The sequence below is a fragment of the Pelmatolapia mariae genome, linkage group LG3_W (assembly GCF_036321145.2).
Source record: "Pelmatolapia mariae isolate MD_Pm_ZW linkage group LG3_W, Pm_UMD_F_2, whole genome shotgun sequence".
NCBI lineage: Eukaryota > Metazoa > Chordata > Actinopteri > Cichliformes > Cichlidae > Pelmatolapia > Pelmatolapia mariae.
The window spans coordinates 9,372,096-9,386,984 of NC_086229.1; the positions used below are offsets into that span (position 1 = coordinate 9,372,096).

The 14,889-nt window shown below is 45.6% G+C and overlaps 2 protein-coding genes across 2 annotated transcripts in view; both read left to right on the forward strand.

Annotated features, from left to right (window-relative positions):
- Positions 1-14,889, forward strand: part of LOC134620409 (NACHT, LRR and PYD domains-containing protein 12-like) — a 365,684-nt gene that overhangs the window by 220,687 nt on the left and 130,108 nt on the right. The gene's annotated exons all lie outside the window — the stretch shown is intronic.
- Positions 9,467-11,125, forward strand: LOC134646722 (E3 ubiquitin-protein ligase TRIM39-like). Its single transcript, XM_063500580.2, has one exon. It carries the CDS (start codon positions 9,467-9,469, stop codon positions 11,123-11,125), a length of 1,659 nt encoding a protein of 552 aa, XP_063356650.1.

The following is a 14,889-nucleotide window of genomic DNA, read 5'->3' on the forward strand; positions in this document are numbered from 1 at the left end:
AGGTTTCGCAATAAGATGCCCAACAAATGATGTGTGCCAGTAAAAAATAAGTTTGTCCACCAAAAGACAGAACAGCACAGGGAGGAACCTGCAGGCCTGACAACAGGAGATGTATCACTCCGCTGGTTTTCTACTTAGTGACAGTGTTTACACTGCAATATGCCTTTGTGTTCATTAGTGCCCTCACTGACACACAAAACAAGACGACTACACAACAGACTAACTACACAAGACAACACAACACACTAAGTATACACTCCACACTAAACGTCACAAATCTCCCACATCTAAAAACTCTCTCTCTCTCTCTCTCTCTCTCTTTCTCTCACTCGCTCACTCTGTCTTGCTGCCGTTACCATCACTCCCAAAACTTTTCCCTCTTCCTAAACAACCAAATCCCACATGTTGACTTTTTTTTAATTGGTCCACATGGTGCATTTTTCCACCAATAGGAAAGAGGTGGCTTTTTCCCTTTGTTTACTGTTTTCGCACTGTCCTTAGAAAACGCTTAAAACACACACAAAAACGTGACGAAAGTATTTAGAAAAAGGCGTGGCTTATATATATTATCATAACTCTGGATTTACTGGCCTGTAATTCAAATTGAAAAACATTGAAGTCCGAACTTCCAATCTGGGCTGAAATAGAGACCCAGCGTGGCTGCAGCTTGTTGCTATGTCAGCTTAAAATAGTCATGTGATTTGGAGGTGCAGCGTGTCCGTGGACCCCACAGGGTTAATAACACTTCACAGACATAAATCTCCAAAAGTTGATTCTGTTCATCTGGACGTAGCGTTTTGTGGGAGAAACGTTTCGTCACTCATCCAAGTGACTTCTTCAGTCTCAGCTGACTGCAGGTTTCCCCAAATCTTATAAACAGTACATTTGCATAATGACTGAAACCAGCCCACTGAAGGAACAATGGGCTGTGAGGTCAGTTCCTTAATCATAATTATGCAAAGCATTAATCAACAATCACTGACCAAACCCCACTGATCAAAGACCACTGATCAATGGCCATGAGTACCATTCACAGAGAGTTGGGGAATGGCTGCAATCACAGCATTGTAAGATGGCGAAAGATGTACCCTTAGGCCCCCTCCTCGATTCAGAGATGGTCTTTCCCTTTTCACGTAAATGGCCTCCTTGACTCCGCGCTCAAACCAGCGTTCCTCCCTGTCCAGGATGTGTACATCCTCATCATTGAAAGAGTGTCCACTGGCCTGTAGGTGTAAATAGACTGCAGAGTCCTGGCCTGACGAGGTGGCTCTTCTGTGTTGTGCCATCCGCTTCGCCAGAGGTTGTTTGATTTCCCCAATGTATAAATCCTGGCAATCCTCCTGGCACTTAACAGCGTACACTATATTACTCTGTTTGTGTCATGGGACCCAATCCTTGGGGTGGACCAATTTTTGGCGTAGCGTGTTTTGGGGTTTAAAAGCCACAGAGACCCGGTGTTTAGAAAAAATGTGTCTCAACTGTTCCGATACTCCTGACACATATGGGATCACTACAGGTTTTCGCTTGGGCAGCGGTTGTCCTTCTCTCCTCGATCGGCTGGAGCTTTCTTTAGGTGCCTTTCCAGCTTTGACAAAAGTCCAGCTGGGATAATCACATTTACTCAGGGCCTTCTTGATGTGCTGTTCTTCTGCCTCCCTGGCCGCTGTGTCAGTGGGGATGGTGTTCGCTCTGTGTTGTAGCGTCCTGATGACACCCAGTTTGTGCTCCAGTGGATGATGAGAGTCAAACCTTAGATACTGATCCGTATGCGTAGGTTTCCGGTACAGATCAGTTTTAGATGTCCCCCATTACTGATGGAAATCTCAGTCTAAGAAGGCTAACCTGCCACTTTTCATATCCTCCCTGGTGAATTTGATGTGTTGGTCCACCGAGTTAATGTGATCCGTGAATTGTGGAACGTCCTGAGATTTAATTTTCACCCAGGTGTCATCCAGTTTTCAGTTTTCAGTTTTATTTTTCATATGCAAGTTAGCACAGGGTCAACATCGCAATGAAATGTGTTTGACGAGCAGCGGTCTCTCAGCAGCATGATACAGTAGGAAAAAATATAATAAAATATAATATAATAAAATAAAATAAAAAATAGAAAAATAGTAAAGAGCAAAATATTAGAGAGACATGGTAAAAGAGAAAAGATGACTAAATATATATGTATCTATAAATATAAATATATGTACACTAGTGATTAAATAAGAAAATCTTGAAAAGAAATATGACGGGAGGGCAGATGGGATATTGCACAGGAATGAGCAGCAGAAATTTACAGTATTGCACTTTTTAAATATAAATTACAATAACAATAAAGTGAAGTGACCAGTGCAGATTAATCAGAGTACTTGTGAAGCTGCAGGGTAGCTTCTGAGTCCTGTGTTGTGTGTGTTTAAGTGTTGTGGTTGAGGTGTCGTATGGCTTGATGGTAGAAACTGTTTTTAAGTCTTGTAGTGCGAGCAGACAGACTCCTGTAACGTCTGCCAGATGGTAACAAGGAGAACAGCTGATGTGCTGGGTGGCTGTGGTCCTTGATGATGCTGTGTGCTTTACGGAGGCATCGCTGGTGATAAATATCCTGAATGTCAGGAAGCCTCGTGCCAGTGATGTGCTCTGCTGCCTTCACCACCCTCTGTAGTGATTTACGGCTGCTGGCAGAGCAGCTTCCGTACCAAACTGTGATGCAGCTCGTCAGCAAGCTCTCAATTGCACACCTGTAGAAATTTGAGATGATGCTGGCGTTCATGCCAAACTTCCTCAGCCTCCTCAGGAAGAAAAGCCGCTGGCGAGCTTTCCTGATAGCAGTGTCTGTGTGAAGGGTCCAGGAGAAGTCCTCAGTGATGTTGACTCCAAGGAACTTGAAGCTGCTGACCCTTTCGACCTTGACACCGTTGATGTGGATGGGCTGGTGTTCCCTGACTGGTCGTTTCCGGTAGTCCACTATCATTTCTCTAGTTTTACTGATGTTGAGAGTCAGGTTATTTTCCAGGCACCACTCGTACAGTGCCATCACCTCCTCTCTATAGGCCGTCTCATCATTACCTGTGATGATCCAAATATCTGAACCAATGGTTTGATGGTGTTCCAGGGTAGGATAGCAAAGCCCTGTTTTCCACTTCTTCCATGTACAAATTGGTCACGATGGGTGAAACTGGGGAGCCCATGGCACACCCATGTTTCTGCCTGTAGAACTGACCCTTGTATTTGAAGTAGGTGGAATGAAGACACAGTTCCAAAAGCAAACACACTTGGTCGATGCTGAGAGTGGTGTCATCTCTTACGGACTACCTCCAACGCTTCCGTGACTGGGATGCAAGTGAAGAGAGATGTAACGTCGTACGAGACCATGGTTTCATCTGCCTCCATAATGACATCTCTCACCTTCTCAATAAAATCCAGGGTGTTCTGGATGTGGTGTTCAGAGCTGCCCACCAGTGGGTTCAGGATGGAAGCCAGAAACTTGGAGATGTTATAGGTGACCGAGTTGATCATGCAGACAATTGGTCTTAAAGGTGCACCCTGTTTATGTATTTTCGGTAAACCATACAGACTTGGTGTAGACTCCCCTGGGTACAGCCTGTGGCATGAGGTCTGGTCAATAGCTTTGTCTTGTTCTAACTGCTTCAGACAGTCTATCACCCTCTTCCTGTAGCCACTTCCTGGGTCTCGTTTCAGGGGCTCATAAGTATTTTCATCACTGAGTAGTGACAAAATCTTCTCATGATAGTCTTTCTGGTTAAGCAATACTGTGCAGCTACCCTTGTCTGCCGGAAGGATGATAATGTTGTTGTCATCACTAAGTGATGTGAGTGCCTTCCTCTCCTCCATGGTGATGTTGGACGCTGGGAGCTTTGCATTGCTGAGACAGGCCGAAACTTTCGTCCGTAGTTGCTCTGCTTCCACTTCTGCAATATTGTTGTTACCAATTGCTGTTTCTGTGGCTGTGATCAGCTCCACTAGCGGGATTTGTCTCGGTGTGACAGCAAAGGTCAACCCTTTAGCAAGGATGTTTTTCTCTGTTTGGGTGAGCTGTCTGTCAGACAAATTCTTCACCCACTTGTCCACATCCTCCGTGTCACATCCTTGTCTCTTCTGGCCACTGAGGACACTCTCCGTATTTTGTGATGGTTTCCGACGTACAACAAATAAGTCAAACTTCCTTTGTTGCCTGGTCTTAGACATCTTGTGCTGTGCTAGACGAGCCTTCTCTTTTTCTTTTTTTTTCTTTTTTTTTTTTCTTTTTCTTTTTTTTAACCTGTCCCGTTTGGTTCTTTTGCCATCAGAATTATTGTCTAAAGGCGAAGAAAGATGCCCAACGGATTTACTTTACCAAATGGACCATCCCAGCCTTGCCGTAATGGTCCATTTGATTCAACTTTTTATTGTTTATTTTATTTTCACTTGCTGAATACGGGACAGACTTGACTGGAGGAAAGAATGTGGAGAAAGAAAGAGGGAAAGAAAAAAAAACTGAGAAGAGGGACGGGGAAAAAGGGCAAAAAACAAAAACCAACAGAATAAGCAGACAAAAAATACATATATCGATCACCTGGATCACCTGTTGAGAAAGAAAAAAGAAAGCAAGCAGAAGAAAACGAGAGTAATAAACAAGATCACAATGATATATGGGAATATGACAGTAAATACTAAATATTAAACATTATTGTGCAGCACGTGAGATCGACAGCGCACAGTGTGCTTTGAGGTAGGAGCCAAAAAGGGTGTAATTTGTGTGTGTGATCACCCGTGTGTACACCTGTGAGCATGAACGCGCTTGTTTTAAAAGGTTCCTTCATGTAATGATCTGCTAGAGGGTGTGGGGGGCCACAGCCCCGACCTCCAGGGCATGAAGCAGGTATGGAGGAGATCAAGACTCCAGACATCCAGAGGCCCCCAGAACACAAGAGACCAAGGAAGACCAACAGAGGGGCAGCCGCGCCACTATCCCAGAAAGAGCTGAGGAGAGTCCCAGATGAGGGGTCACTCAGCAGCCGCGGAGCAGAAGCCAGGGGGGGTTGCAGTGACGTGCCCGTGAGCTCCGCCGGCAGCCAGCTGTGCCTGAGTGGCCGAGCCCCGGGCCGTGAGGCCGAGGGCACCCCATCCCCAAAGTGGCCCGAGCGAGCCCCAGGCTCCAGGCCCCAATAAGCAGCCGCCAAGGAGTGAGCCGGTGGGTACCTGGGCGCCCACCCCCGGAGACAGAGAACCACCAACGCACCGATGTCTGAGGGCGTCCGCCACCCGCAGGGGAAGTGGTGGGGGGAGATGGGCCTCCAAACCTTGGAGGGCCTGAGATGTCCCCAGAGAGGTGGCGTCTGATACCCAACCTGACATATAGACACAGACAAACAGGCACACACAGATACAAACATCTATTCCCACCCTCATGCTCTCATATACAATTGCTCAACACTCACCCAACGTGGAGACAGACATAGAGAGACGCTGTACACACAATCACACTCCCCAAGCGTACTCTAAGCCCCGAGTCTAGGTACCCTTGCCCCTGGAGGGGGAAACTGCACCCAGACTCAGGTGGTGTAACCCTTTTCCCTGCGGTGGGGAGAAGCAGACCGCCCCGACTCCGCAGCAGCAGGGAGGCCCCATACACCAGACCCCAGTCGGACGGCCAACTCCTCCTCCTAGCCCCCCTGCTCCAGCAGGCCGCAGAGAACGAGGGTGTAGGAGGACTCCAAACCTCCCTCCACCCGCTCATATGTACTGTTGATGTATGTGTGTTCTAAGGTGCATTTAAAACCCAGGAGGGCATGGAGCCACCTGCCAGAGCAGCAGGTAAGCATATAGCCCCTCCTGCTAGCCCTCAATGTCTACATGTATTTAAAATTGAGAGGTGGGCAACGACGCCAGGGGTGAGGTGTACACCCTGATGGTAGTTTGGAATCCGTGTAGCGTGCCCACCTCCAAGATCCTGTATGTATGTGTAATGAGAGTGTGAGTAATGTGAATGTCTAAGTTGTGGGATAAAATTGAGGCAGAGGCAGCCAGAAGGGGACAGAGGGGGGGGGATGTCTCCTCTGCACCCTGGTGACACACCCCTACCCCAAGGCCCTGCATGTGTGGGTGATTGTGGTGGAGCGGGAAGAGGGAGGCCGCTGGAGATGGGGAGGGAAGGAAGGGAGGGGCAAGTGACCCTTCCCTGGGGCCAGCTCCCCCGCTGACCCCAGTAGGCACCCCCATGCTGTGCAACCCGCCAGGGAAAGGGGGCCCAGGCCCATCCGGACCGGGGCCCAGTGCAGCAGCGCCCCCCTGGCCCCACGAGCCTTCTCAGTAAAGTCAAACACGTTTTTAATAGTATTCTCATCTAAAAGCATTGTCAGTCTCTGTCGGATCCGCTCCTCTTGAGATTTTAGCATGTCGATGGTAAAATTTGTTTGCCTCACCCGTTCATTAAGCAACTGATGCTGTGCCTTCTGGAGGGCACAGAAATATCCTGTCTCAGAGTGACGCTGAAAAACTAGTTCATGCAGTTTATTAGTTTATTACTTCCAGGCTGGACTACTGTAATTCATTATTATCAGGATGTCCTAAAAACTCTCTGAAAAGCCTTCAGTTAATCCAAAATGCTGCAGCAAGAGTACTGACAGGGACTAGAAAGAGAGAGCAGATTTCTCCTGTTTTGGCTTCCCTTCATTGGCTTCTTGTTAAATCCGGAATTGAATTCAAAATGCTGCTCCTCACATACAAGGTCTTAAATAATCAGGCCCCATCTTATCTTAATGACCTTGTAGTACCATATCACCCTATTAGAGCACTTCGCTCTCGCACTGCAGGCTTACTTGTTGTTCCTACAGTATTTAAAAATAGAATGGGAGGGAGTTATGCTCCCTTAGTTATGCTGCAATAGACGTAGGCTGCCGGGGGATTCCCATGATGCATTGAGCTTTTCCTTTCCAGTCACCTTTCTCACTCACTATGTGTTAATAGACCTCTCTGCATTGAATCACACCTCTTATTAATGTCTGTCTCTCTTCCACAGCATGTCTTCTATCCTGTTTTCCTTCTCTCACCCCAACCAATCACAGCCCCTCCCTGAGCCTGGTTCTGCCGGAAGTTTCTTCCTGTTAGAAGGGAGTTTTTCCTTCCCACTGTCGCCAAAGTGCTTGCTCATAGGGGGTCATATGATTGCTGGGGTTTTCTCTGTATCTACTGTACAATATAAAGCGCCTTGAGGTGACTTTTGTTGTGATTTGGCGCTATACAAATAAAATTGAATTGAATTGTTCTGTTAAGGTTCATGGTATTGAGGAGGAATCCAAAAATAACCACAGATCCGGGCTGGTGCAATTAGACGACATTTTAATGTACACACGTGCGGAGTCCAACAGCCCAATCAGTGTTGAACTACTTTACAATAGTCAGACAAAGGCTTTATAGGGTTGGGGGTGATACTGCTCCTCCCCCCCCCCCCCTCTCAGACACAATACAGCATACGTCAATGCAAAACCACAAACGTTCAGTTAACTTTGACATAGTTTTAAAAGAACATCGTCTTCGGCTCGACCCCAGGTGCTTCCCCTCAGCTCGTCTTCGCTGTCGCTTATCTCCGGGACATCTGGTGTACTTCCTGGAGCAGACCAACACGTACGCACCCCCACTTTGCAGTCGCAAGCAAAACATAATTAAACTCTTACCTATATAAATGAGTCTACTTATATGTATATGTATGTGTCAGCTTCTGCTGCCCTTTGTTTCACCTCTCAGCTCCCCAGCTAGACCTTGTAACCTTTCCGCTAGATAGAAGGCCAACACTGAAACTATGTGTGTGTATGTGTGTATGTCTGTACATACACGCTGCACCTTAATTGACCTCAGCTTAAGCAACCAGGCTAAGGCCATCCTGTGTGTGCCTATCTTGACTTATATGTAAAATGTATAAAACAAATGTTTCAATCTAATACAACTACTCAAAGCTTAATCAGCGATAAATGCATAATAAAACACCCTGCTCTTGGCTTACACTCAGGCTCGGCTTTCAGTTTCACTTCTGCAGAAGCATGCCTTGCAGAAGTTTTTCCTGTCTCATTTTGGCACAGAGTGTATTTCCTGTCCCTGCAGTCTACACAGAAACATTTAAGATTATTATATAGGAGCATTGAAAAACATTTAAAATTATAGATTCAACTCCAGTTTAAAGTGGTTCTTCTTGGACCTGTAATAAAGACTAATATAATACCAATATGTTTGAACATCTGAATGCATCTGAATGCGACATCACTATTAATAATGAAATGGTAATGATGATTATAAAAATAGCCACAAAAATATCTTCCTCTTCCTGACAGTTCTCACGTGTTATAAGACGGGATTATTTCAATAAACCAAGGACATTTTGACTGATAATGATTTGTATCCTTCTGTAACTATACAGAATTGTACTGAGCTAACACCTCCAACATTTAAGGAGCAATAAGTCATTATAGGATGTGTTTGTGATCCTGACGCAGGGAAAACAGATTGTTGTTGTTGTTCTTGTTTTTCTTCTTCTTCGTCTTCTTCTTCTTCTTCTTCCTCTTCTTCATTTTTATTGGTGGTTGGCAAACAACTGAAAGGTGCATTACCGCCACCAACTGGTATGGAGTGTGGTCTGGAACGTCACTCAAAAAAACAAAAAAAACCCTCAAACCCTTCCAAACAATTTCCCCTCTTTTAATAACTGAAATAAGGCCTGATAACTTTTACTTCCCAATTCCTTTTGCAACAAATCAATAAGATCCAGTTTGATTTTTATGTTACTGAGGTTTTGGATCAATTGTCTCCTCTCGACCTGATTCTTCTGACAATGCAATATGATATGTTCTATAGTTTCCTCTTCCCCACAGTAATCACATTTCCCTTTATTTTGTTTCCCTATCATGAATAATGTAGGGTTCAAACTCTTTCAAACTGTTCTATTCCAAGCTCTGTTTAGTAGTCTGTGTCCCAAACAAACTTGCCTCCTCTCTCCTGCTTCTCTCTCTGCCTGATCTTCCACCGCCAGCAACCGGGGTCCATTCACTAAAATCCATTCCATCATCCTCATCTACCTGAGACACCATTCCAGCCAGTCACACACCAGTTTATGGCAACTGCCAAAGTCCGTGATCCAAATCCATAGTCCAAAGTCAAAAACAATCCACTTAAACCATATGGTATGTCTGCCATCAAATATCCCGCCATCCTTCCCAAAGCTCATCCAGAATGCCTAATTGCCTCCACCTGTGCTTATAAATGGGACCAAAAACCAGCTCCGCCTACCAGGGGCAGTTCCCCAACTCAGGTCTCACCTATCACACTTAGAACTGAAGCTTCTCGGATGAAATGGCTTCAAAAACTTAAAGAAGTCCAGACATTTTCTATCCAAGCTCCTTAGAATACTAACGCTTGCATCTTTTCAAAAATGAAATTGAAAGTGAATTTTGAATAAAATGTGTTTCTTTTCTTTCTCCCTCAGAGTGCAGACATGTCTACTGCCAGCAATCTGCGATCTGAAGATCAGTTTCTGTGCTCCATCTGTCTGGATGTGTTCACTGATCCAGTCACTACATCATGTGGACACAACTTCTGCAAAAACTGCATATCTCAGCACTGGGACATGAATGTCATGTATCAGTGTCCCATGTGTAAAGAGACTTTCTGCACTAGACCTCAGCTGAGGGTCAACACCTTCATCTCTGAGATGGTTGCTCAGTTCAGACGTGAAGCTCAGCAGAAAGCCAGCAGCAGCAGCTCAGAGCAACAAGCTGCCAAACCAGGAGAAGTTCCCTGTGACATCTGCACTGGAACCAGACTGACAGCCGTGAAGTCCTGCCTGGTGTGTCTGACCTCCTACTGTCAGACTCACCTGGAGCCTCATCTGACAAAGGAAGGTCTGAAAAGACATCAGCTGATTGAGGCTGTGAAGAACCTGGAAGGAAGGATGTGTACGAAGCATGATAAACCGCTGGAGCTGTTCTGTAAGACCGACCAGACATGTGTCTGTGTGTTTTGCCCTGTTTTAGATCACAAAAACCACGAGTTTGTTCCTCTGAGAGAAGAATATGAAGGAAAGAAGGCAGAGCTGGAGAAGACAGAGGCTGAGATTCAGCAGATGATCCAGAAGAGACGACTGAAGATTCAGGAGATCAAAGAGTCGGTGAAGATGAGTAAAGATGCTGCAGACAGACAGAAAGCAGAAGGTGTTCAGGTCTTCACTGCTCTGAAGGAGTCTGTTGAGAGACGCCTGAAGGAGCTCATAAAGGAGATCGAAGACAAACAGGAAACAACAGAGAAACAGGCTGAAGGTCTCATCAAAGATCTGGAACAGGAAATCTCTGAGCTGATGAAGAGAAGCTCTGAGGTGGAGCAGCTCTCACGCTCTGAAGACCACCTCCACCTCCTCCAAAGCTTCTCTTCCCTGAAAGCTGCTCTACCCACCAAGGACTGGACAGAGGTCAGAGTCCGTCCACCATCATATGAGGGGACTGTGGTGAGAGCTGTAGCTCAGCTGGAGGAGACAATCAGGAAACTCATGAAGAAGAAGCTGTTTGAGGCTGAGCTGAAGAGGGTCCAGCAGCATGAGGTGGATGTGACTCTGGATCCTGATACAGCACATCCTAATCTCATCCTGTCTGATGATGGAAAACAAGTGTATGATAGTGATGTGAAGAAGAATCTTCCAGACAACCCAGAGAGATTTTCTTACTATGGTATTGTTTTAGGAGAGCAGAGTTTCTCATCAGGCAGATTTTACTTTGAGGTTCAGGTTAAAGGAAAGACTAAATGGGATATAGGAGTGGCCTCAGAGTCGATCAACAGGAAGGGACAAATCACACTGAGTCCTCAGGATGGTTTCTGGACTGTAGCGCTGAGAAATGGAAATGAGTACAAAGTTCTTGCGGGCCCTACAGTCCCCCTCTGTCTTCATCCGGGTCCTGAGAAGGTGGGGGTGTTTGTGGATTATGAGGAGGGTCTGGTCTCCTTTTATGATGTAGGTGCTGCAGCTCTGATCTACTCCTTTATTGGCTGCTCCTTCACTCACAAACTCCACCCATTCTTCAATCCCTGTCTGAATGATGGTGGTAAAAACTCTGCCCCTCTGGTCATCTGTCCTGTCAACCAAACTGAGTTGATCAACGACTGATTTTATTTGATGAACAAATGAACATATTGAGTGTAAATCCTCTACAGTCTCCATGTTTTCTATTGGATCTGATTATCAGGACTCTGATTCACACATTCATCTGATTCTCATGGAATTTGATGCAAAAAGAAGAAAAGTTGAATCAGGAAATGTTCCCACTAGTGTAGACTCGAGCTGAAGAGCAAATATCAGAGAATAAATGTCCAAAAGCTTCATTTTAAATGCTTTGAGTGAATACAGAATCATGTGTGGCTGTTATACGGAACATTCAGAGTTCAGCTGAGGGGAGTTATGTTGGATAGAAAGTGGTTTGGTTATTTGGCTCTGTGAGGATTTTTGTTCACTGAAAACTGATAAGACGGGATAATATTCAAAGAACTCTATAGAGATTCATACATCCATGTTCTCCACCTGGAGGTGTGGAGGAGAAAGTAGCAGGTGGACCACAGATTGCTGCGTTCTTCCGGTACATCATTTTGATGTGATGGTTATATTTCCATGTTCTGATGATTTAGTCTAAAGACAAACAGAGAGTTGCCCCAAGGTGCTTTATCTTGTAAGGTAAAAACCCTACAGTAAGTTCAAACATAAGCTTGAATGTGTTACTGATGTGTTACCAACACGCAGGAAGTTCTTAGAAATAAGTTAACCAGGTTTTTTTTTAGAGTTTGATCGATTGAAGCAGGGACTTTACTTCAGTCCTGTGATTTTACTGTAAACCCAACCAAGACACCTGCTAACAGGAAAAGAACATTTAGAGTCAGAGACAAAAAAATAAAGGTAAATGCTGTTTAATCAATATAGCGCATAATTAAATAAGCCAAACTGTCAAACTTCAGACAGCTGTGGCTGAACATGTATTTTCTTCCACACAAATGCAAACAAAAGCGAAGTGATTTCAATGTAATACTGAAAAAGTAAGTGCTCTGTATAACAAGACTAAAGTATAAAAATGTAAACTCCATGCTGTCTTTTACTGTTAACAATCAACAAATCTCAAATCACAGAAGTGATGGTCTCACAGTAGAGTTCTATTAGAGAGTCCTGTTTTGTCCTCTGCCTATATTAAAAAAAAAAGAAGTTTAGTCTAAGGAGCTTGGAAAGAAAAGTGTCTGGACTTTTTTGAGTTGCTTGAAGACGTTTCACCTCTCATCCGAGAAGCTTCTTCAGTTCTAAGGGTCAATGGTGGAGAGTCCCAGATTTAAACCCAGTGGGAGTTTCCCCCCCAAAGAGGGACAAAGGACCCCCTGATGATCCTCTAATCACATGAGCCAAGGTGTGAAAGCGGGTGTGGGTCCCAATCAGCCAGGGTTTCGGGTGAGCTCATTGTGAAACCTGGCCCCACACTATCATGTGATTTACTGAAGTCAGATGGCCATCTGACCTCAGGAAATCACCACGCCCACTTTCACACCTTGGCTCATGTGATTAGGTAGAGGATCATCAGGGGGTCCTTTGTCCCCCTTTGGGGGGGAAACTCCCATTAGGTTTAAATCTGGGACTCTCCACCATTTGACCCTTAGAACTGAAGAAGCTTCTCGGATGAGAGGTGAAACGTCTTCAAGCAACTCAAAGAAGTCCAGATGCTTTTCTTTCCAAGGTCCTTAGACTACGATGACCTGGATGATGGAGAACCTTCACAGACAAAAAGAAGTTTAATTCTATCCACCCACCCACACAGCCATCCATCCATCCAACATATTTGAAAACAAGGAGTAAAGAAATGTAAAGAATATTGTGGTGAGGCATGGTCGGCGGTGCCGTGCAGACGCACCTGCATGGCATCCACAATCACGCCCGCCATGTTAAAAACACGAAGAAGCAGGGGTTGTTGGGTATTGTGGTGTGTTGCATGTGCACGGCAAATAAAAATGGCTCAAAACAACAATCTGTAGTTCCTGCCAATCTGTGGGCCGTGCCTTATTCATGCCACAAATATGTTGTACAATCCATCTACAGACACACTACATTGTCCACCATGTGCATCGTTAAAAGTATGCACATGGTGCCAGGTTCCTTTATCCTCATTCGCAAAAGCAGCAGCAAGCTTTTTGACCGTTGGGTTGACAGGTTCTCAGCATAGCTTAAAAAAAAAGGCACAGAGTTGCCAGTACTCCACCCCTCCATAGCGAATGCTGCATGCTTTGGCTCAGAGTTGCCAGGTTCTCAGCACAAACTGCCAGATTCCCAGCCCCTCATCCCTGCTTCGCAAAATCCTGCAGCAAACCTCAGCACCGGGTTGGCAGGCTCTCACCCACTCATTCCTCTTTCGCAAATTCTGCTCTTAACCTCGGGACCGAGTTGCCAGGTCTCCAGCCTCTCATCCCTCCTTGGCTAATCTCTGTAGCATATGTCCACTCATCCCTCCTCTGCTAAACTCTGCAGCAAGCGTCGGCACCGAGTTGACAGGTTTCCAGCCACTCATCTCTCCTACGCAAAATTCGGCAGCAAACGTCGGCACTGGGTTGCCAGGTTCCTTTATCCCTTTGTTCGTAAACGCAGCAGCAGCTTTTCTACCATTGGGTTGACAGTTCTCTGCATAGACAAAAAAAGAAAGCACGAGTTGCCAGTTCTCCCTCCCTCCGTAGCAACTGCAGCATGCTTCCGCTCCGAGATGCTGGGTTGCCAGCCTCTCATCCCTCTTCGGCTGAATTCTGGCACTGGATTGCCAGGTTCCTTTATCCCTCATTTGCAAAAACAACAGAAAGCTTTTCTGCCATCGGGTTGCCAGTTCTCAGCGTAGACTTAATTAATTAATTAATTAATTTAATTAAACGGCACCGGGTTGCCAGGTCTTCCTTCATCCCCATTTGCAATGCAGTATCTAGCTTCCCTACTACTGAAATGCCAGTTTCTCAGCATCCATCATGGCGAAAATCAGCATGAATCCTTCTAGCCCCGATATCAAGTTCTCATTTCTCAGAATATTGAGGATGAGAACAAAAAACAACCATGGTTCCGAAGAGTTGGTCAAACAACGATTTTAATGAAACACACGCGAGGGGAGATGTACCCTGCAACATCAGCTGTAGATCTCCGCCCAAAAATACACTTCAGATTGTTTTTATAACGTCAGGGTTGGTTAACGCCCCTTCAGGCGTTGTACAAGAACCTAATTTGCATCTTAAGAACATCATTTGCATGTTTTATAGACAATGAGCAATTTTAAGAGATAGATGCAGACACAGAAGTTCCCCTCTCTAGCATCTTCTTCCAAATATGGTGATGATCTCAGGCCTTTGAGGTCCCCATGGACTTGTCCTCTTCTTCTGTCCCAGATGTATTCCAACTTCCGCCCATAGTTGTTGATTTGAGCGGATTCTTCCCTGATGTGTCCCAATATCCACTCAGAGATGTTATTCTGAGTATTCACTGCAGCCGCAATTGCCTCCAAGCTCTTGACCACGTCCCCGTCTGTGAGCCCTTTCTGAAAACCCGCATCTCGTCCCGTCAATTCAATCTCAGCGGGCAGCTTTGTGGCAGTTTGGACAGCCAGTTCCGCTTTCTTAATTCTCTGATAAGCCAGGGCCAAGCCAGCTCCGATCAGCAAGAACCCTGTTATCATGGTTCCGAATAGGTAGATATCTTCAGCGTCCTCGATCGACAGTCCCGTCAGGCACACGATCCTCCAATTCTGCCACCCGTCCATCGTGTATCCGGCAGGGAAGGTCCCTCCAGGGCACTCGGGCTCTCCCGAGCCCAGACTTCTCGTTGAGAAGAGGGTGTCAATAGCATTCAGAGACCAGTTGATCAAATCCATAGTT